Genomic DNA, 24,847 nt, shown 5'->3' with positions numbered 1-24,847 from the left:
TCAGATGTAATCCTACAACAGAACACCACAGAGACTATTGCATGTCGGTAGCTCTGGGACAAGTGACAAACAATTAAAAATATAATTACAAGTTTCTTACCAGAAGATTGGTGACTAGGTGTCATCATGGAAATCTGAGCACGACAGAATGTTTTACTGTCCAATAACTCTGGGAATTAAAAAGAAGATGTTTAAACTAATAGCCTCAGACAACAATAAAGCCATCTCAGAATGCACGAAGTATTGTGATGTTAGTTACCTACTGTGCTACCATAGCCACTGTCATAAAGATAGTTCTCTTCTTTCCAGGACACCATCAATGACGGATCTGAAGGCAAAGGACCAAAAGGAAAATCAGATTACTAAGAGAAAATTTTTTAGCACAGAGGTAAGTATTGAGCACAAAGACAATTAAGAATGTGCAAAAAAAAAAGTTGTCAAGGGAACCAAGAAGTGAAGGGGCTAAGTACAAAATTATTACCTTTCACTTAAATTATGCATGGAGTTTTGCATATTCAGGCAAATGTATTTACACAAAGCACAGACTTCCAGAAATAATGTAGTATGCTCTTCCTTTTCCTGACTAATATATCACTTATGCCTGGCCTTGGAGGAGGTTTCCTATGCCAGATCAACTCTAATTCTACCCAATCCAGTCCTGAACTCTCAGCCCCTGATGATTGTGACAGTGCATTGGAGCCACAGAGATGAAAGTGTTCTCAAATATCTAGTAAAACAGAAGGATGCTTATGATGAGTACTTATTTCTGTAATGGTAGAACTCGAAAGTCCTCTCTGAAACAGAGCTTCATGTTTAAGCACATAGTGAGAAACATCAAAGCCTAATCCTAGATGAAGGGCCATTTTATTCCAGGCACACCAAGTCCCCATCCTTAGCCTAAAAACCACCTTCATCATTAAAGAGGAATAATTTTTAGTGACCTTCTGGTCATATGGATCAATATAAGCAAAACAGAAGTATTGTCTTTATGACCTGAACACTGGTCTGGAAATTACTTCCTTCACAGTGCATTTTTAAGGTCAGAAGCCTTAAAAATCTCTTTTTCTTTTGAAACTAGGTCAAAAAGGATGAGATACAAAGTTCAAATCTAGGTTAAACCTAATTTTTTTCATGTTCATATAAATGAAATCAAAAACCCCAAAATGAGTTACAGGTAAATCATCATGTTTGGCTACGTTACCACTTATGACATAGGAATTCAGCAGGCATGCTAACTAACAGCTGCATGTTTGGGCACCCAGAGCTTGCGTTCCTACAACAGCACACACCCTTTGCTTGCTTGGACACCTGATCTGCCTAATGTTGCCTCTGAAAACAGGCCTTACCCAGCCAGAACACGGGGACAGTGTTTACCTTCCCATTTTGGCCTTTTTCAGTATCCACGTCTTTGCAGCTGTGATGATTTACTGGAGTGAGCCGGGCTTCCCCTCAAAACCACCAGCGCTGTCCCTGCTGCCTCACAAGGAGCCCAGCAGCCCTAATCCACAATTCCTGCTCCCCCACATGCAGCGCCCACTCCCACTGCCCGTGGTTGGCATCACCAGAGCCCTACCAGGCCACTCCTGACTCAGCACATCCAGGAGGAACCATCCATCACTTAGTCCTTTCCAGGATGTGCAGCTGAGGTACTTTGCCCTCATCTCTAGTAGGAGGAGGAAATAGTATTATACCAGGATCTCATAAATGGGGACTTAAAAGGATTACTGGAGCTGCCTCTATGGAAAGCAGCGAGGCTGCCTCATGCACAGCTCCCATATGGCACAGGCCAGGAGTGGACTGCAGACTGCAATCCTTGCCTGCTGCAAGGAGAAGGTGGATAGTGTCCCTGGCTGGAAAGGCTGGGCTCCAGCAGGTTAGTTGGATAAACAGGCTGACAGTATCTGTTGGAGATGCCACATGCAACAGATCTGTATTTGTTCTGCCAGCAGATATCAAAACGTGGCTCATGGACACACCTACATACAAAGAGGCTGGGATTAGTGGGATAGACAGTGTGTGGATATGGACAGCTGTGATCTGGCAAAGGAACCAGGAAAATAATTGTGCCTAAAGAGAACGGTTGAACCAAGCTGAAGTTCTTTTCTCAGTGAAACAAAGTCCTGGGAGGAGAGGGATCTAGCTATGAACACACTCAGAAACAGAACAGCAACAGGAAAAATGCAGATTTGATCAAAGCAAACTACTGCCTGAATTTCAGTTTCATTGAAACATGAAGAAATTAAAATGTAACATTTTGGTTTCTCTTCAAGCAGTTTTTTTTTGAAATGTCCTCCAGTTTCAAACATTAACAGCACAATATATTCTTTCTTTCTTTCTTTCTTCTGAGCATATTGTTAATAGTTGTTTTGAAATCTGCTGAAATAAGCATAGAATGAAGTCCTCTACAAAGCTGCCTCCATTGAGCTCCTCAAACTAGTCCAAACTCTGAACATCAGTGTAGACTGCTGATACTGCAGAGGTTTCCCAGGAAAAGTGGCCACATGCACATGGTATTACCTGAAATGTCAGAAGTAGGCACTGACTGACATTTGTATTACTTCTTTAATTCTGCACAATACACTTTCCATTTTTAATGCCATTTTTATTTGTCTCTCTTGGAAGGTCCCCCCTTTTCAAAAGACAATTTACCCAACTGCTACTCACCTGTTTGCTCTGTCTTCACAATGACATTATGAGATTGGTACATGTCACTTCCACACTGGCCTGCAAGAAAGCAAATTGGCAGATAGTAGGTATGAGAATGAGCACAGAGGAATCAAATGTATTAGCTTCAAGCAGCAACTTCTACACCTGTGCCAGAGGGCTGCTTTTGGAATGGGAAACATACTGTCTCCTCTTGGTCCTTCAGATTTCTGCCTTAAGTCATATCTAAGAAATTTAGCAATACAGTAAATGAGCTGTAAGCCAAATAGAAAACATAGCAAATATAATCTGCCAGGCAGGTCTCTGGGGAACGTAAGTGACTTCTGAAGATCTCAGAACTCAGACCGCTGTACATGTGTCTCTCTCTAATATCTATTTACCGTTCCATTTTAGGTGCTGGAGGTTGCTGTAAAGCAGTTGTCCTGCTGTCCCAGCTGCCTGAGTGAATTCCTGCAGGCTCATACTACACAGATGTTCCCCATTGATATCAAACTCCTGGAAAGGTATGCAGTTGGCATCCAGTTGGTTGGTATCAAGGAGGTGCTGCAGCCACTCCCAGACTTGAAACTTAGTCCAGTACTGCGGGTGTATTTCATGCCACTGGGTTCCATAGAAGCTACTGGATACTGGAAAAGAAAAAAAAATATTTACTCTCTCTGATAGCATAATAGTCACCAGCAATAAAGATCTATAGCCAAACTGCACACGTTGGAAGTCTACAGATCTAGATGCTTTTCTCAGTGCTTAACACTGGCTCCGTAGCTATTGCTAGAGAAGGTATTGCGGGGCTTTTGGCCACAGCTCTACAACTAAAAATTGGGCACTATTTCATTACACGTCTTGGCTGACTGATTTGCAGGAATTAACTTTTTAATGTTGGCTAAATACTCCAAAATTCTCTGAGGGAGGATACATTACAGAAGTACTGTTGAAAAGGGGTATATGGGAAAATGATTTTATTGTATCAGAAAATGATGGAAAAGCCTTCCAAAACTCTCATAAGGTAACATGAAAACTTTCTTTGAGTAAGAACTTAGTAAGAGCTGAATATGAATTGTGGGGTTAGAAAAGGGAAGGTTAAAAGCTAAAGCACTCTCATACTGCTCCATGGTAAAAGCCTATCAGTGTGGGCCATTGTTTCATGACAGAGTTGGCATTCTGATGGATGCACATTATTGCTGTAGTTATGTACAGTGGTTTCTGAATGTAGTCGTAAAACTCATTTTTAGTTATGGAAGCTGTCTAATGTTCTTGTTAGAATGTCTGAGTCCTTTCTTGGCAATCTCTTAAACTGCTCTCAGTTGTATGTCATTGCATGACAATAATTTACATGTGCAAATGGAAGAAATTGTACATGGGATGGGATCATTATGTAAGATAAGAGCAAAGGCAGGACTGCTTTGGTCTGTCCTCACAGAGTTCAGTGCAATTTATTCCCTGGGAAAGGAGGAAAACAGACTAGGCCAGACAGAGGTGACGGTGAGATAAAATGTTCACAAGTGCATGAAGTGTTTAAGGCTGAGGGAATGAGAGATTGCAGAAGGAGGAGAGACTGCCATGGCCTAGCTCTGCAGTGGCCCCACTCCAAGATATGGCAGCAATCTGTTCCCAGTCTCCTCTAGAAAAAGACTAACCACACAGCAAGAAATACTGACAACAGTGGATATTGCTAGAGGACCACAAGCATCAGAGTTGGCACATTTTAAGAAATCACCTTAACTCAGGTGCACTAGACCTCAGGTCTCTTCTGCTGAGATACAGGACACAGTTTCCAGGTAACACAAAAACAATCCCCACAGTTGTTTAGCCTTCTTTACCAGTATTAGCCAACAAGGCCTGTGTTAAGTAACTTAGGGAGTTTGCAGGACTGTTCTTCATCCTCCTGTTGAAGGATTTGGGGAATGAGTGTGGAAAGTATTAAAAGTGTGGCATGTCAGAGAAAAAAGGTTTGCTGGAGCTGTCATATATGCCCTGAAAAGGAGGTTGATTTGTATTCCTATCACTTCAGAAGAGTAAAGTGATTTCAGAGGCCACTAGAATCCTAATGTTAGCAAAGATACTTCAGTGAGAGGAAAAAAGTATCTTAGATAAAAAGTAAGTGAAGTGGTGAATTACTGCACAGGCTGGTCTGAGCTTTGAGCTTCCTGTCTCTCTAAAACATAAGTGAATCCTGAGGAGCTTCACACTGGAAATTTGACATAGACCCCTACCGTTTCCACCCATGAAATCCTGTGGGAAAAGTGAAACTCAGATAGAACTTTTTTTCTCTATGACACTGTTATAGACAGAGAGGCACATTCATTAAGCACACGTTGATGTATTCCTGCGTATTTAGAAATTACACATAAAAAAGCATAAGCATTTCATTAAGTGGGAACTTTAATTGTAACTTTTGTTGCAGCATTATTTGGATTAGAAGGATAACTGCAGTATGAGATTGTCTGCTTAGATTTTAAGTTTTATGTGTCCATTGAATAATGAAAAGAATTTTAAACTTATGTCAAGCACTATACATAAAGATATAGGTTTATACATATATTTTTATACTGAGAGAATATATATGAATACATTTTTATGTACACAGATATATAATCAGAAAACAGTAAGTAGAAAAAAAGAGATAAAATCACAAGCCACAAGCTATCTAGTGCTCTAATGCCAGTCTAATTAGAAAGCTATCTAGTAATTTGAGCAGAAAAGGCAAATACAGCAAAGAAGCAAAAGACTATTCCCCTGGAAAGCCAGAGGGGTGATTAGCATTAAAGAGTAATGTTGGTTCAGAGCAAGCGCAAGGGGTAAAGGTATGAGAGAAAGGATTCTGGACTGAGAAGAGAGAATTTCTGGCACTTTCAACACCATTAAATTTTAAGAAAAAGAGCCAGTAAGGAAATGAACAATAAACTGGTTCCTTTTGCAAGTTCAGCAACTGGAAATTTTTCTTACCAGAAGTGAAACTCCAGTAATTTAGTACTACTAAATAATACTTGTACATGTTTAAAGGTGTAGCAGCCCCTTTCCCCTGGCCTCCCTAAAAAGAACACGGCTCAGAGCAGTTGAATTCCTCCTACCATTGCATGTAGAATATCCATCTGTCCAGGAAGGCTGCTGGTGGAGTAGATTGCTGCTGGAATTGATACTCATTCTGCCAGCTCCTTCCAAAATCATGATCTGTAAGTGAATCAAACAGCTTGCTTAGTGAGCGGTGTCTAGTCCAAGAGGTAAATGGCAAAAAAAAAAGAAATCCACTGAAGGTAAAGCAAGGAGGCCAATTCCATTTGCAGAAGAAGATACAACTGAAATCAAGAACATGTTGACACAACCCCTTTTCCACTGCCACAAAATCTCCTTATGATAAACATTACCATGATTAATTTGCATATGCAAGAAGCAAGTTTCTACAGCTGCCCATCCATAAATGAATAATCTGTAATCAGAAAAGAAGCCGAATGAAAAGACAAGGATCCTGACAGAGCAATACACAAAAACTGCCAAGCTTTGAGAAATGAAACACCAAACAGTTTTGCGCTTTTTTTTTCTGCTTTAAAGAGAAATATGATTTAAACATGTTCTTCTTTTTTCTTTTATTTTTTTTTAGGAGAGAGGAAGAACTTTTCAATAATTGCAAATGAAACTATACAGTAGACTACACCCCCTGCTCAGAAAATCCTTTGCACAGAAGGCTACACATAATGTTACAGGGAGGTAGCCTTCCCGGGAATATCTTGTCAGCTGACCCAGTTTCTTATCTGATCTGTGTCAGCAGTGTCTGTAACACTTCTTGGTAACAAATATCTCAGATCATACACTTCAAACCACCAAATAAATCAGATGGTCAAAGATCTCGTAAATGAGACAGCCACTGTTACAACAGAATCAATATTTTAGAGTGACACCACCCACAAGACAGTATTCCCTCTTTTAAGCAAACTTTCCTTTCCGTGTATCTTAGCATTAGCACCATGAGTAAAATTGTCCTTTACTTTTTTATACTTAACAAAAACCCCTACTTGTATGATATTCTAGAAAAATATTACATTTATCCCATGTTTAATCATTCCAATGAAAGTATACGAAATTCCCCAGTGATGAGTATTCTTGATGTTTTACATTATCTTTCAGTTGTGTGAAGTTGTAAAGTTTAAAAACATACATTATAACCGAAGATATTATTGAGGAGATTGGGAAAGTAATTTGTTAAATGTTACAAAGGCTTTGGATTGTAATTCTTATATGCACAGGAAAAAAAACCAAAACCAAGCCCCTGTTCAAAAATACTGAAAGCCGCAAAGTCTGTAAAAACAAAACATTAGACATCAGGATGGCATGTGCATGCAACCAGCCTTCACCCTAGAATTAAAAAGGTTATGAAATACAAAATGGACTTGTGAAGGACAAAGTCACTGGTCTTGGCTGTTTATCTACTGAGGCCAGTGAAAAAACATCCACAGAGAGCACATCTCTACCCCGTAAAAGCTCATGCCAGCAACCTTTTTTGGTAAAAGAGAAGGAGTCAATAGAAACACTTAAGAGCCTCGGTTTTAAAGGAGCAATCTGGAAAGGACTTGGATTGGCTTTTTCCTCTGTCATTTAAAATAAATCATGTAACTTAAAAGTTACAAGTATCTATTTTCTCCCCTCCCACCCCTCTATCCCCCTATATATTCAGAGAGGGACAGGGAGAGAGAGAGGTTACTGACAATTGCTTAAAAAGCCAAAGCCTCAGGAAGTTTAAGGAAGTTTATCACAGGGCAGGGAATGGTGCTTCACAATATAAACTAGTTTAGGGCTTTTTTTTTTTTTTGGTAGCTACACAGAATGGCAAAATCAAACCATGGATGATTTGGCAGTTGCTTTCCACTTTTAATTCTAGCCAAACTGTGATTCAGTGACCACCAGCAAGGAGGATTTAATTTCTTATCGTAGGTATATGGGGTTATAAAATATTTAAAATTGAGAGAGATACTTCTTGCCCCATTGTGGCCAAATGAAAGATGACTATCGCATCAGTCAGTATATTTTTACAAGTTAGAAGACATTTTTTTGCCCTGTGTATAGGCCAAGTGACTTAGTATCGTGAGTGAGAAGGTGTGAGGAAGCATTTGAATTCAATATCATGCCTATAAAGGTGTTCAGCCTATAGCTTATTTAAATTATATACTTGATGTATAAGAACTTTTAAGCAATAATGTATGTTTGACAGTCAATACATACACTTCTGAGGCTGTACAGGTTGATGACGTAACAAGTTATTTCTTTAACTTTGGTTTAAATCATTAAAGACAATTAGGTATGAATGAATGAAATATTAATGAAAAAGACCTTATTACAGTATCAAATAGAGGTGAGGTAGCACACCAGCTATTCCAGGAAAACTATAAAACTTGAGGTTTAGGAAAACACACTTAGAAACTTAGTTTGCTGAATTCACTTGTTTTTAAAAAATTGTAACATGCACTTCATAACTTAAATCCATTGATCTGAAGTCACATTTACAGAAGCTATCTCAGAATTGCAAGTGCTGTGTTATGTGGTTTTGTATTCCGCAACTTCTGTAGTTTCTGGGATCCTACACAGATTTCATAACTTGTGCGAAAGGCTTACAAGTATGTCTGGGGAAACGTGTGCATATGAACTGAAATGATTTCTGTGTAATTTTGTCCTGAAAATTCAGTTAATTCTTTCTTCTTCATAACTAATCAGGTGACTTTCCAAACCAAAAGATCCGATGACACTTTGACTCAACAACTGAAGCTATGGATAGTTAAATAAACCAAATCATGTGTCTTGCATTTTTACCCCAGCAGTAACTAAAACCAATGCATGTTAGAGATCTGAAAAGAACTCTAACAGCCTTTTCCCGAGATTTGGATTTTAGTTATTTTCCTTTAAAATGTCCTCTCCCTGTCACAGTCTAGCAGACAGTTGCTCTTCACCATATCCCTGAACAACATTAATATTCTTTTCAAATAATGTCCATGAAACTTGCTTTACAATTTAATCAATCAACACATCCTGGTTTTGGAAGCTAAATAAATTATCTCAACCAGAATAACTTAATTGATTTCCAGTATCACCTGTAGGAACAATTGTGCCTAAGAGGGAGAATTTACTATATGACATTAATCACAGAAAGAGGACTGGATTTAGCTTTAACCAAAGCTTTGCCAAAGTTCTGTGTATTATTCAAGGAATGAGTTTTTTGGTGTCTTGAAAATTTTCAGGTCACTTCCTTTACATTATGCAAGGGTGTTCCTTATTTGGAAATCATTCTAGCACTTTGCTCAGGAGGAGTATAAAGTCCTACTAACAACTTCCACACCTTTGCTTGGAAGCATACAGCATTATGCTCAACAATATTTTCTGTATGAAAACTAAAGTGGTATTTTCTTCATGTGATCCTGTATATGCCTTTCTTTGCTAAAAATTCATGGAAGATTTTATGCTTACAGCAGTGTCTCATCCCATACTTGAAAAGATTTTGAGTCAGGATATTGGAAGCAGCACGTTCCTCATTAGTTCAGGGCCAAAAGCTCAAACCTCCCCAGTGTACAGACAAACCTGGTTAAAGGGTGTGAAACCTCAAGGGGAAGGACACATAAGATGTTCAGTTTTCTTTTAATTATATTCCATATATCAAAGTGAATTGTGTAACTAATGAAGCCTGGTTTCCTATGAATGTGTATCTTGTGGTTGGATTCTCTAGTGTCTAGTAAGATGTGAGTGCCGATTGAAGTTTTTCCCACGGTTGGGGCATTCATAATATCTCATTGTCTCAAAAGCAGTGAGCTCAAGCGTCACTCTTTCTTTCAGATCGAGTATTAATGGATTTTCCTTCGGTACTTGGCAGCCAGTTTTCATTAATCCTGTAAAAACTTCATATCTCTGGGACTTCTATCCCCATATCAAATTTAATTAAAACTGGCGATCAAACTCAAAGATTGTTACAGGCCAAATGTAAAAGCCAAAAGACAGAAAAACCACGAAAGCCTCATTTCCTCTGGAAACCATGTTAAAAAGGGATTCTAGCTGAGCTGAGATTTTGGCAAATAATACAAAAAGTCTTGAGATCTGTCCCTCTACTATGACATGGTACATTATAAATGAAATCACATATGAAATATCATATGAGTATATAATCACATGTATTTTTATACACATAACACACGTCTATGTCTGTGCACAGCAAGTGTCTGTACACACATTCCCATTCTGTTCCCCTGAAGAGGTGCCATCTCTGGAGTTATAACACTATGCAAATAACACTTTACTCAACCAGCACAGTTAAATATAGCTGTGCACAGGTGTTCAACAAAGTTCTTTCCAGAGAGAGAGTCCTATTATAAGGGATTAATGCATTTTAAAAAACCAATTCTTTCACCTACATTCATTATATCAGGTGGTATTCTAAGACCAAACCCTGAAGGCCTCTCTTAGTGAAAGCTCTCACTGGAGTCCAGACGAGCTTTGGCTGAGCCACAACCCAGCAACTTGGCTGTAGCAGGAGGTCATTTGCTCTGCTCTTCTTCTCTTCCATGACCACCTGACCACTCTGAGTAAACAGTGGCAATGGAAAGAGCAAGGAGCCATGGCCTGCCTGTCGAGCAAATGCAGCATTGCAGAAAAACATGTTTACAAATCCTTGAACCTTGAACACTGTATAGTGCACTCTATGCGAATTATTTTATTGCACTACAGGTGTGCTCTGAAAATAAATTACTCTGATCCCCATTTCCACATTCAACCCAATGAATCTTAACATCCACATAAAGAGTTTCTCCTTTCTTTGAACCAGAATCTTTCAAGAACAGCTTATATTAAATGACACGAAAATTTTGAACACAGGAAAGGCAAATAAGCGGTACAGAGAAAGTGACTGAAGCCTAAAGTAGTACAACCAGAGTGATTGCTCTTATACCAATTTGTAAAGTTGCTCATGGACACAGCTGTGATGTGAACTAAGGGGACGTGGAAGGGCAGCCCATAGGGGAAAGGGGCCCATAGAGGAAGGGGGCCTCCAGCCATCCCTCTGGTAAAGCCATGCACTCTGCGCAAAACACAACAACGATGTCTAGGGCAAAACAGACTGAAACTACTAAGCCATGACTCCACCTGTAAGCTATGCAAAGTCTAGGAGTGACTTCTAGCTGAGACAAGCTCAGTGCAGCTCCTCCTGGCGTGTCCAAAAGGGTGGATCTCTTTTGGCATATTTACCTATGGGATTCTTCCCCATTTTTCCCCTTTTACCATCATGGCTGAACTTCAAATGTAGATTTCACCCAGGCCTATTTTCTTTGAAGTGTGTTATGTACACAGTGAAGACACAATCCCTGCTTTTCAGGGCTTGGAGTTTATGGAACAAGTATCTACAGAGTATGTTAAATATTTTAGATCATTACTGCATCTTGGATTATAGTCAAAGACTTACACAGTAATCTAAAATAAATAACACCAAGTGATAATTGCAACTGAAGAGTAACAAAATCTGGATTTTTATTCCTTTTCTTGAAAAATCAAAAGACTATTAAGTGGGCAGAGTTTTCAAAACATCACAAAGGACATGTACGACACAGCACGTGGACTTGTTTTACACACATGGCTACTTTGGAAACATAAATGCCTTGTACTTGTAATGTATATGATCAATTAGCTGCTTTGCATTCCAACCAGCTATTTTACATCTCCAGTGGTGGTAAGGGCAGGCACAAACTGAATATATGAATGTTGAAAGCCTGTTTGCATGCTACTGTGAGCTTTGGGTCTTCTGCTATGGGGTTTTTTATTCCCTTTCATTTAATGTGCATTACTACCAAGGCTCCAGGGTCCTGGTCTGAGCCAGTGTGTCAATACATACAGCTATGGCTGACCCAAGGATTGCCTTATGATCTTTATCTGTCTAATTTGCAAAGGTCTCAGGTTCATCCTTGGTGTCTGCGCCAGACTCCCAGATAAGATAGCATCCTTGCCATGGCTCACTTTCAGATGTGACCTTTTCTGCAGCGTGTCAGTATCTCTTCTGGCCATGTAGATCCACTTGTAGCTATCACGCACTTCCTTGTTTCCATACCTATAGTGCCTATAGAGCAGAAAGAAGCCTCAAGGGAAACAATCATCTGCAGGCTGATTACTCACAGGCATCTGCTTCACAACAAAAAGCTCAACTTTGGACCGCTTTGCTATGGCCCACAAGGTACTACTGAGGTGACAATCTATGCAGCTTGACCTGTTTGATGATAACCTCAAGACTCACAACTAAGAGAACTGAAAAACTCTTAGAAAGCTTTGAAGAAAGTTCATATGATGAAACACTCTGATCACACTCAGTATTTGTTGTAAAACATACTGAGCATTTGATGCATTTCATTTTTAATCCACCTCATGTGCCTTTGGGCCATAGTAACAAAACCTGTTTACTGAATCACATTATGACTATAAAATTCAAGGAAACATTTTTATAATAAAATTTTCTAAATAATCTCCAAAATTCGTAGTATTCAGGATTCTGGTTCGGGCCTTTGGGGCTAATCTTTTTTCCTACTACACCTCTCTGAAGTGCATGTTTCTATGCTTACGTATTTTTGGAGTATACAGCTGTGGTTCATATGCATAAACCCACCTTTGCATGTGCAAAACTGGTGAGCTCTTGGTGAGCTTTCAGAGACCACATTGAGACCTTGATCATTTACTGTTGTGGGCTTTTGGAAAGGAAGACTTTGGTTTATTCTTTTGTTTTCTTTGAACCTTGTATATTAAATGTATACATGAAGGTAAACTGAAAGACCAGAAAAAGGAAGATGAATAGAAAAGGAGTGTTTAACATATACCTACATTACAGATAGGATCATGATAAACAAAATCAAATAAAGCTTGATTGGAATATTTTATTACTAAAGATCTTATTTTCATGATGCACTACAAGGCAACTTTTGTAAGAGATATGTGGTGGTTGTTTTAACATGTTCATATGGATGCTTCAAAATCTTGCATATATATTTTAACTAAAGAGAACCTTGGGTAGAAAAGTTAGGATCTAGATCTGTATCTGAGCTATCCCTCTGCTCCAGGGTTTGGGTTTGGTTCTTATCTCTCTTTTAACGATGTAATTTAAAGACAAAACCATAGTTCAGTTTCCTTTTTGAGAGAGAACAAAGTTCACTTTATGAATGCAAGAAAAAAAAATTACTTGATTATATGCAAAGTTTCATAGGTTGTTTTTCCCTGACCCCTTTTTTTCCCAATAATCTTCATATGAACTGACTTCAATTTTCAAGGTACTCATTAGTAAAATGAAAATAAAAGGAAGATTTTTAAAACAGGAGGGCTTTTGTTTGTTTGTTTTTCTAAATCAGAAGCAAACAGAAGGCAGATTGTGAAGAGAGTCCTCGAGGCATAGATGTGTCTGACAGTGTTAACTACCAAAGGTTTGCACTTCTGCAAATTTTACCCATTGTCATGTTACTTTAGCAGAGAAAACAGTGAAATGGAACCTGCCACTTAACAAGGATCTGGTGTTTCAGACTCATGCTTTTCCGTCACATCACAGGCTAGATGTGCATCTTCTTGCCATGCCACTAGTTTTTGAATATGAAAAGAATAATATCATCATTTATTTTACTGTCAAAAAACTCTTCCTCCTTTTTGCAGAAGTTCTGTGCACAGATCCATATAATATTAGTGAAATTGCTATCATGGAGCTGAGACAAAAGAGAGTCAAGAAAAAAAAATTATTTCTTGTGATAGATGTTTGGATTATACTCACAGTAATGTATTCTTAGAATGTTTGGAACACGTAGACAGATTCACTAAAAACTGGCCAAAAATAAGTGGGCTATTTTCTTTTTCATTTTTCAGAGTTGGCTTTGACTGGTATATAGTGATGCTTTCATTACTGTCTGCACCACCTCAGCAAGTTCATGATAATTTGGGTCAACCATTTTTTCCTGAATATTTAGAAGTCATTTGCCATAGATTCATCAGGTTAGCCCTCAGGGATACAGTGTCTTGGAAACACAATAATGGGAAAAACTGCCTTTGCTCTTTATTCTTCTTTCAGCACTTAATACCACACCTCATGGAACAACTTCACACCTCCTTTCATGTCCTTCCTATCTCTCTGGTACATCCTTCCTCTAACCAGGAGCCAACTCATCTCCCTAATCTCCTTTTGCTAAACACCTTTCTTTTGCTTACAATACACTAAATATACAAATGGCCAAAAAGCACTCTAGATGGCCCTGTAACTTGACAAGCCACACGTCTATAATTACGCGTGAACCTCATCAGCTAACAAAATATTACCATCATGTTCTAACACCTTCTCCTTTTCCCTTGGCTCTGGTTCCCCAACCACTTCCCTCTACCTTCCACGACAGCTTCTCTTTGCATTGCTTTAAAGACTAACAGCATATTGAGGGAACTGTTTTCCATACTGCTAATATGGCCTGTGTGACTGTTCAGTTGTTAGTGAATAATGACAATAATAACAGTAATAATTGTGTTTGTATTCATGTTTGGCTCTCATTAGATGCTGACTCGTTGCTGACATAACAACCACTCGGATATATACTGCAGCAGCAGCCAGTATTTCATGTGGAAGTTTACTTCAACCACTATCACCACCAGCACTTCTCTTTTGCTATGGGACTAGTCTGGTTTTCAACAGTAACAACCACTAATTTGCCTACTTTCAAAAAAAAAAAGCAATTGTGTTTTTTCGCCTTTTTGTAAACTCTGTTTCATATATTTTGTTTTAATAAAGGGCATCTGCCTGGAAACTGCAAGGTTCCTCTTTAGGGCTGATTTCTGAGTGAGAACCAAACAGAATAAGGAACTTGGGATGGAGACCCAAAACAGCAAAGTGTCTTGGGGAATGTGCAAATCTTCCCTTTGGACTACTACTTTTTACATTAATTGATTCATTCAATCAACAAACTGATTGTGCTTCTTCATTAAATATGTGAGAGTCACAGCACAAATTAACTAGGACAGAGAAGCTGGAAATTAAGCATAAAGAATTTTATGCTAAACTATGCAGCTTTCTGGGGATTCAGCCTAGTTGATAGAAGTATTTATACCATGTTACAACCCACTGCCTGACTAACCACAATATGATCATACTTTTTGCAGATGTGATAGGAAAAGCATATTTCAAAGAGGAGATGTAGCAGAGGCAACGCAAGGTTCATGGTGGGAAGGGTCATTCTGCAGAGCTGACAGAGAGGGTTTATTTGGCTATTAACTCCTCTACCCCATTCCCCAGTACCAAGCTGGGACTTGCTGATCCCACCTCTGGGATAGCTTCATCCAGGACGCCTGCTTGCCCTGCATTCCTCCCCAGACTACCAGGTATCCCAAGGTGAGCCTCTGTTTGAAAAGGAAGTTGTCCCCAAGTGGGTGGCTATCATTGAAACAGCCCAGTGGAGCTCACTGACCCTGTTTCAGAAAGCTTCTGTCAGACCATTACTTTGCCTACCACTCAGTCTTTCATGCTTGCGTGTTTTTAGTAAACATTTACTTGGAGCCGAGCTGTATCCATGCGGTTTCTTCATATTGTATTGAAAAGAGTAACAGATTGCAAGACCACTTTCCTGGCATCCCACTCCAGGGGTGGCACAACAGCTGTCTGCTTTACTGCTGGGTGTGGCAGCAGGCTTACTCCCCCCCTGCTACCAGGATTGTGAGCCTCCCAGAGCCACATGGCACTGGAACAGTACTTTACATATATGCCACCACCTATTTATGCTCACTGCCTTTATTAAAAGCAACCAGAAAATGGGGGAATGAGGTTTCCTTGCTCTGTAGCCACTTTCTACAGGTAAGTCAAGCAGTTGTGGGAAATGATGTCTCCCCACTTCTGTAAAAGCCGAGAACGCCTTCCTTGTCTCCCTCCTGCCTGTGGTTAGAAGAGCAATGCTTCTGTGGCGTTGCTCCTTCTCACCTGGCACAGCAAGAGCTGCCCATCCTGTTTCCATTGATTTCTCCAGAGGTTGCGTTAAACAATACAATGGAGTATTTATGTGTCAGTGTTAGGAGCAGGTTATTAAGTAAAACCCACCGTAAATAGAGCCGTTAATTCAGTTGCTGGCATGGCTCTGTTATCTCCTCAATACCTCCCAGAGGGTATTAGTCTTACCCTTTCGTTTGAGTTGGCAGCAGAGTTATTTTTTTGCACCTGCTGCTCTACTCTGATAACAACACAGGTCAGCTTTGATTTGTTGGAATATAAACAAAAAAAGCAAAGCCAGGCATCTGCCTCAACAGCCGGGGCCGGTTTGACGGTAGAGCTTTTCTCATTGGGTTTTTGTACAAATGCGCTCTTTCAATTCTTATGTGAACTCTCTCCTGTTTCACAAGTAGTCCTTTGCTACAGAATAACCTGGTGTCAGAAAAGAACTCAAAATTTTTCTTTTCCATCAATGGAACCAGTCAAAGTAACACCCTGTTCTAAGACTAAAGTCAGAAGTAGTATCATACAAAATACATGAAGAAAAAGCAACTAAGACACAGTGGTTCAAAAATTACTAGGAAAAAGCAGCAAATTAAGTGTAAAAAGTAAAGGAACTTTTTTGAGAGATAAAGAAAACCTGAAAGACTGGGAGGGTTTGCTTTCCCATATGAACCCACACGCACTCCAACTCTTAATCTACTATTTCACAGGGAAAAAAAACAGTGAGTCCATGAGAAGCAGGTACTCAGCTGGGAACTGAGCTACTTTTAAGTTCTCCTTAAAATTAAGCCTGCAGGGCTCATCTACTCTAACAGCATCTATGGTGGTGGAAGAACTCCTGAAACACTGACAACCATGGAGCAGAGAAGGAAGAGTCCGCACACACAGCAAAGGCAGTAAATAGCACAAAACACAGAAACGAAGGAAGGAACCAGCATTTCATCCACATTACAAATAGGAAAACTGAGACACTGAGCTGAAAGTATTCACTTAAGTCACATAACAAGTCAATGGAGAAGTCAGTCCAACTCCTGTCTTGCAGCTCAAGCTCCATTGCTACCCACTGCATCACATCTCCAGGAAATCTTTCAACATGCAGATGAGTTAAGTTGAATGTGGTTTTTTTGAGGGCAGAGAGAAGGTATTAAACAAGAGAAAGAATTCTCAAGACAAAAAGAGACCTGTTCAGACTAAAACCAAGATTCTTCTATGCATCATGGCTATTATGTGACTAGTAGAGATTTGAATGATAAGTTAGCCAAACAATTAAATCTACAGTTGAAGTATTAAATCAAAAAAGCTGCCCTTGACCTATGTATGATCCTGAAAATGAGCTAGAAATTCCTAAGCAGAGCTGGCTGAAATTCAAAATTTCTGTTCTGTGAAACTGTGGCTATTTTTATAGGTTTTTTCCCTTGGTGGTTTTTTTTTTGTTGGTTTTTTTTTTTTTTTTTTTTTTTTGCTGTTGTTGTTTGTTTGTCTATTAGGGTTTTTTTGGTTGATTGGTTGGTTTTTGTTTGTTTGTGTGGTTTAGGATTTTTTGCTGTTGTTTGTTTGGGTTTCTTTTATATTCTTTTTTAATCACAATGAAAGAAAGGAATTTTTAAAAGAAAGTTCCCTGGCAATAGGGAATTAACTGACATGTAAAAACCTATATTCAGGTTGTTCAAGTATCAAATGTGCGACTCTGTCATGTGGAATTGTTTGTAAAAGACAGAAATGTGAAGCACAAAACTAAGGCACACAGGCAGTAATATCACCCCAGAGCAGCTGCGCTGGGAGCAATAAACTCACCTAATATGGCTGTTGTGCATATGGTGACCAGGGAACTCTCTGCAGAGCCCAACCACACTAAACCTGAAATGCAGGCAGCCTCTGACTGTCTCAAAACCAAACCAGGACCTGAAGTTTGTGATCCCATTCCTTCTTTTTCACTGAATACCTTTATTCCTCATTTTCTTGCTTACTTCTTTTGCTTTTCTTTTTTTAAATTTTCTTTTCTTTTTTCCCCTCTTTTTAATTTTTTGCCTTTTAATTAGTTAGACTGACTGACCTGGACAAGTTTCCTTCCATAACATCATAATCCTGTAACCAGTAAAACAGATTAAAATCTCATCTTCAATTATCTATCTGTGGCACAAGAATGCCACGTCTTAGAGCAACTGTGGAGTTTGTAGCTGGTCTATAGGAGGGAGGCTGGAGGAGTTAGAAATTGGAAAAAAAAACTTGCTCCCTCCAGTTCTTTTTGCTCCCCTGTACTGCTGTGTATCTCAGCTGTCAATGTAACTGGAAAAGATTTCCTCAACAAAACCAATAAAAATATTTTCAGACTATTTCAAACAACTATTTTCCCCAAAAATTAGATTTATTAGCATGGAATTATACCTGTTTTAACAATGTTCTGGGAAAGAAGTATTATCACAGATCCTTATAACAGCTACTTTCACACGCTAGGAAGTTTTTTGTCCTTTTTTTTATCTTTACTGATTAAATCTTCATTAGATTTTTAAATACTGAAGATGTGTCATAGCATAAGGAAGGCTAATGCCTTGATGTGCTGCTAATAGTCCAGGGTTTGGAGAAGGGCAGCCCTGGGCACCCCAGCTCTCAGGCCATGCACGTGTTCCTGCAAAAAAAACCTACTGCAGCACAGGGCAAAACCCACAGGCAGGGAACTAGGGTTTTTTAGCCAGGAGAAAAGGAGGGTTAGGGGAGACTTTATCACTCTCCACAACTACCTGAAAGGAGTTTGGGCGTCAGTCTCTTTTCTCAGGTGCCAAGTGACAGCATGAGAGAACGTGGTCTTGAGTTGCACCAGGGGAGTTTTAACTGAATACTAGGAAACATTTCTTCACCGAAAAGGTTATCAAGCATTGGAACAGGCTGGCCAGGGAAGTGGCCGGGTCTCCATACCTGGAGATATTTAAAATACAGGTAGATATGGCACTTAGGGACTTGGTTTACTGGTAGACTCAGCAGTGCTGAGTTAATGGTTGGACTCAATGATCCTAGAGATCTTCGCCAGCCTAAATGAATCTATAATTCCATATACTTAAAGCAGAGTGTTTGCTGTGACTGTCGGAATCAGCAACACGCAGACAAAGAAATTTATGGGATTGACTCTCGCCCAAAAATATTTAATCATTTAAGATTTTAAAGAAGGAAGGGAAGTTTCTACCTGTTGTTACAAAATATTACAGCTCCATCATTAAAAGTCTTAGAGAGGGTAAGAATATCTGCAAGTCACTAAATGTAGAAAAAAACTGCATCTATTTAATTTTGTACATTCCAATTTTAATAAGTCTATGAGGATATCTTACTTATCTAATCACCTATTAATTCAGTCTTCTAAAACTTTTTCATCTTCCTCTGTCAGGGCAGGTGCCTGGGAATATTAAGAGTCTTTTATGTGAGTACTATGTTAGATCTCACTGCAAAAGAGATGAGAACAGCACCCTTGAGTGTGTCAGAATTTGACTCCCTGATAAAGCCCCTCCAATCTATAAGACAATTGCTTAACCAAGCATACTTTGAAAGTGCATCATCAAGATGCAAGCTTTTAAATTATTGTGTAATAATAATTACATGTTGCAGCAAAAATCATTAAGAAAGTTTAGGGGTAGTCACTATATCATGTACTTAGTCTGATTCCTGACCATAGCATCTTGGGCAGTTTTACAAGGGTTCTTTAACTATATAGCAACATAAATTAGTTACCTGGAACAGTTTTAAAAACAAAACCAACTCTTCTTATGATGGCACTAGTAATTTAGGCAATAGAACATATTTTTACATATAGTTGCTTAATCCTTACAGACTTACAGGTGCTCAGGAGACTATTCTGGCTGCATCTGATTGTGAGATGAGAAAATATCTCAAATGTTTATGTCTGTATCCTTCCTCCATACTAGGCAGGAATTTTTACTCTAAAGTTTTGTAGATCCTTTAGGTAGAATTACTTTCTTTCCACCACCACAAAGCAATTCTCTTTTATTACCCCATCTTATTTGTCTATAACCAGTGATTACCCAGCTCCACTTGGCTGTTGTGTCTACTAGTTCTCATACTTTTCCCTGTGAAGCACATTTCACAAGATCAGCAGAGGAATAGGTAATGATAACCATGTGCAATGTCACCTTTTGGAAAGGCAGCCTTTGAGGGCTCTTCCTCAGAGGGAGACATGCAAAATGCCAAATGCCTGTCAACTGCTCCACTGGCTACATGACTCCATGTTTACTCATTCTCACCCGTCTGTAGACCAATGACCAACAAATGCCCCAAGTATTCTAGGCATTCAGTGAGGGATTTGGTGCAAACTGCATCCCCAGTAGAGCTCAAAGGAGCTCTCACACTAAGATGACTTCCTGATGACTTCCACAAAAACCAAATCAATCCTTACTTCTTTTGTATACCAGCTGTGAGAACAAATCCTTCTTTGCTTAGCCTTTCGATCAGAAGTGTTAACCATGAGTTTCACTGTTACCAAGTTTACAATGTACCCTTCTCTTGAAAACTTACAGAAATACTTCCTTGGATCATTAGAGACCATAATACAAGTAAGCTGCAGTGTGCTGAGGCAGGGACAGTGAGGGACAGACGCAGACATTTGTGGTTAGAGATCTTGAAGTGCCCTTGAACACTGGGCTGGCTGAGCAGCTGAAGCCAGAGCGCTTTGCCAAAGATGGTGTTGAACTTCACCAATGCTCACAAGGCACTTATTATTAGGAAGAAAATTCCATGAGTTTATGGTTGAAATTCAGTAGTAATGAAGCTGTGAGATTGAACAGAGACCTTACTTCATTAAACATCACAAACTACGCTAGCTACAAAAATAATGTTTCTGTTCATTTCCTTGTGTACGACAAAGCCTTCACATTTCATTCCACCACATCCTAATATTGTGTGTCATTAGTAATGACAAATGACAACTAAGCTTGTGGCCGTTTTCTTTTTATGTGCTGCTTGTTGCAGGAATGCCTATACCTCAGCAAGAATACCTACTTTACAACTGTAGGAAGGCTGATGAGAAAGAGAGCCCTGTAAACCCACAGAAAATCCTATAAAGGGTTGGCACATTGCCTCAGATTAAGAAGGGATCATGCATCTCTATCTGTATCTTGATCTCAGCACACTGACAAATTTTTAAGTCAGACAGGTCTGTCCCGGAGCACCCACTTTCCAACCTGTCTCTCTGTACAGTAGGTCATCACCCCAGTTCACAGAGATGGTATTCATAGTATTGCAGAAAGAGGTCAGACAATTTTGTGAGGATTGAATTCAAACAAGTTAACAGCAACAGAAAGCATGTAACTCTAGACTCCACAGAACAGATCCAGGCTGCATTATAGTTAGTGAAAAGTTTCCCTGGTTTGGTCCTGACACTACGTTACACATATTTTTAAAAAGTGTGGAAAGGGTGAACAAGGAAGGAAAGCTGAGTACTGATTCTGGAAAGGTGTCATGGCTCATGGGCAGTTCTCTGAGTTCACTGAGTCAATAAAAACTTTAATCCTTTTCTGTGAGAATTATACATAAATACACGCTTCTTCAGCAGGTGTAGAATTCCATCCTCACACAGGAGTTTGGTGCAAATTGCTGTGGGACATGCAACAGACTAACATGTCACTCCTGTCCGAACTCAGACACACCTACAGAAATCCTTCTTTTTTCCTGTCTAATCTCTCTCCATCTGTGTTTCTGGATGATTTTTCTTTATTAGTTTGATTTCTCTCCATTGCAATTTGCTACTTTTCACCTCCCAGACAGAACAAGTACTGATGTTAACAATGAAATTCACTGGGAATGAAAAAAAATTAAGGAAGTTGAGTGGGAGCTAAATGATTTAATATTTCATTTGTCCAACTGTTCTATTGTCTGTTTCCACCACTGCTGAAAACCCACAACACCCTGAGACTATCTAAAGTAATAAGAAATTACTATGGCAATACCACAGCATACTCTCTCAGGTGACAAGAGGGTAATAATATCCCATGTTGAACAGACCACATTCTACTACCCGATCTCACCATGATGGGGGTAATATATGGTTATCACCCTATAGGTTGCTGTGAAGCATGACCTAACTTGTCCTGGGGCAAGCAAAGCGATATTCTGATCTGATGAGAGACCCTTTAGTACCAGGACTTGGAGGAAATATGTATTTTTACCATTTTTATAGGCTTTACAAGTGACACTTGGAGTAGAAAAAAATGGAAATGCTAAATGCAAGGAAACAGTGACTCTACTAATGATAACCTCGTCTCTGCATACAGGACCAGTGCTCAAGGGGGAGAAGGGTGTCTGGAGGACGGCAGCTCTAAGAAATCCTTGGGCACACTTCGTAAACCCCTGAACTGGAATTCCCAGTATATTGACTCTTAATATCTCTGTTTGGCACTGCTGTTCCTACAGACTCTGATCCTTCCTGACATCCACATTTCACAGTTAATGTTGAAAAATTAGAGGAGAGCACTGAAGTGATTAAAGGATGGAAAAGCTTACAGTGAAACAGGTTGAGATCCTTCACTGTACTGTAAGTTTCTCCAGGAAAAGGAACAGTCTTCGGAGCTCAGACTACCACAATTATCAGAGACTAGGCTAAGAAAGAACTTATTCCCAGCTAACCACACAAGGAACAGAAATTTACCACCCATGGGAACTTCACAATAACCATCAAAAGACAACAAAATCAGGTGGGTGAATGTTAAAGCAAGACCATGTCAGACTGAAAATGAGATAAAATATTTTTAGAAGAATGGTATTTAATTACTAGGGCACTTAAAAACGTTCTGGGGAATTTCCCATCACTGGACTTTTGGACTTTTTTTTCAAGACTGAAAATTTTCTACAAGATAAGCTCTACTTGAAGTCATGTAATTATCTCTGAAAAATTCTGGCAAGTCCTGTGTTGCTATTGCAACAATCACTTGGGTTTGAAAATTGTAAGGGGCAGGAATTAAACTGTCATTGTGATATTTATAAGTGAAACACCTTAATCCTGTTGTTTTTCTAGTTTTAATTGCAACCATTTTCTTTAGTTTCTGCATTTGCATTAAATATAAAACTGCTATATTTTGCAGCTCTGGTATTTTCTACAGTGCAAAATCAATGTCAGAAAACTGGCTTAGACTACACCCTGCAAATTTGCTATCAAAGCAAAACTTGAAGGAGCGCATATTTAATTTCACTGAAGTTTTCACAAATTGCAGGAGATACTGGTGCAAGTTAGATCTGTTTAACACAGTGTCATGTGAGACAAGTATAAATAAAATGACTAAATGAAACCTTTACCTCAAGGCATATTTCTGTCATTATGAGCTTGTTTAATTCTAGTAATTGTTTAATTCTAAAAAATGGGAAAGATAGAAAAGAAAGGATAGTTGGATGTACTTTAGAAGCAAATACGACATATATCTAGATGAAGTAATCAAAAAGCACATTACTGATACAATTCAATAACAAGTATGTGCCTAAAATGTCTCATGTGGTGAAATGCAAACATTTGTCTCTAAGTCCATTACACATATTTTACAAAATCAACACAGATTTGGAGCAACTTTTTCTTTACATTCTCTTCTACAACTACTTAAACAATTGTGTCTATACCTTAAGGGGCCAGTTCTGGTTCTATTAAAATAAAATTACCATTGGAACAGAAACAAATTAAACAAGCAAAGACACTGCGGGCCTCACACCGTATTTACCTACCCAGTGTCTGAGCTGGGTTCTGTGCAATGTTTTTGCTTAGACAGAACTAAGATCAGCAGAACCTCCTTCACCACACTACTGCCAAGAAATTGCCTTGAGGCTGAAACCAAGCCAAATTATAAATGAACTTTAGGCTTTTCTGTTACAAACACAATGTCCATCAACATTCTCATCACTAAAAGGAACCAAAAAACTATCATTGTGGAGTATCTCCCGGTTCTGCGACACAAGCACTCTCAATAGCATTGGGAAAGTCCACTTTTTCGCCCCTTGTCATACTGAACAGATGACAACTCTGTTAACAAAAGTAGCAGATTTAGGACCCAGAATAGTATTAGATACATCATAATAGAAAAGATTCTCAGAATCTGTCCCCACTCAGACATAAACACAACAGAAATATTTAAATAGAAGATACAAGTTCAAACCAAAAAAGCAGAAATCTTTATTGTAACTTTAAAAAGCCTTTTGATTAAATGAGCTTAGCTGCTGTTCCAAAGTGGGAAAAGAGAGGCTTGGCATGGTGGCCAGGAGTCCAGCAGACAATTTTTTTTTTTTTTAATTATTTTCACTGGTGTTATTTTAAAGGAAGCGCATTTAAGAAAAAAAATAAATACCCCAAACACCTTACCTCATTTAGCTGCAGATTCTGGAGTGGAAATCCTGAACTGAGGCAATGGGAAAACTGTCTACAGAACAGTAGGTTGGGTAAGCACAGGTACTAGGTTATGTCAACTAAAGACTCCCAAGAGTGAAGATAAATGGATGTGATACTAATTTTAAAACATTTTGCTGAACACTCAAGCAGCCAATAGGGGAATTCCTTAGGTCACTTCCTGTTCGTTTGATTGGATCTGCCACAACAACAACCAAGATGAGGTTGAGAGCGTTTGCATAAGGCCAGCTCAGTCCTCGGCATTCAAAGAGAACAGGTCTAACCGGGTTACACGCGTGGCTCCAGAACAAAAGAAAAACCTGGTAATGGATGAGGGATTGATTTCTTTGTAGTTGTTTTTTTAAGACCATCCCTTCTTTTTTATTTTATTTTTTTTTTAATTGAGGTTATTTCAGGTAGATAGGGAGACCATAGTTAGAATGGAGAGAAGTGAAAAGCAGGAGTGTCCTAAATTAAAATTAGTCTGGAAATAACATTAGGAGATGCATGGTGTGGAATAACCCTGTGCTGGCAGGGAGGTGGACAGCGTGAGCCCATGTGATGGGCTCAATCCTTTCTTTTATACATTCCTAATCCTGAAAAATGTGTGAAAGGGGAGTTTATTGGTCTTTCAGCTTCTCTGGATATTTAAGAGTAGGTAAGAAACAAAATGAGGAAAAAAATCATCAGTGTGTGGGTATATGGGGTTGAGTATGGAAGTTCAGCTATATGCAGGTTAGCAGGGCAGAGAATCAGTAGATGTGCTCAGTCCAAAATTTTCCTTGAGCATGTATGAGTTACCCCTCCAGCCTGCAACCATGAACCTGAGCAGGAAACCAGGTGCCCAAATGAAAATATGAAGCCTCATGTGTTTCTCA

At 39.1% G+C, this 24,847-nt stretch overlaps 1 protein-coding gene across 1 annotated transcript in view; it reads right to left on the bottom strand.

Annotated features, from left to right (window-relative positions):
- EHF (ETS homologous factor) overlaps positions 1-24,088 on the bottom strand; it is a 33,891-nt gene extending 9,803 nt beyond the window's left edge. The window contains exons 1-6 of the mRNA XM_042038620.1: positions 23,946-24,088; positions 5,733-5,832; positions 3,045-3,290; positions 2,665-2,724; positions 260-328; positions 101-169 (exon numbers count right to left, since the gene is read on the bottom strand). Of these exons, the coding sequence (XP_041894554.1) occupies positions 101-169; positions 260-328; positions 2,665-2,724; positions 3,045-3,290; positions 5,733-5,829 (541 nt within the window). The 5' untranslated portion in view covers positions 5,830-5,832; positions 23,946-24,088. The remainder of the gene's footprint in view (positions 1-100; positions 170-259; positions 329-2,664; positions 2,725-3,044; positions 3,291-5,732; positions 5,833-23,945) is intronic.
- Between the last annotated feature and the right edge of the window lie 759 nt (positions 24,089-24,847).

Source organism: Corvus kubaryi, unplaced genomic scaffold, assembly GCF_017639235.1.
Source record: "Corvus kubaryi isolate FWS band 111438036 unplaced genomic scaffold, C.kubaryi_AGA036_p1.0 37392, whole genome shotgun sequence".
Lineage (NCBI taxonomy): Eukaryota > Metazoa > Chordata > Aves > Passeriformes > Corvidae > Corvus > Corvus kubaryi.
The sequence above is the reverse complement of the archived record's forward strand: the minus strand, read 5'-3'. Positions and strand labels throughout refer to the sequence as shown.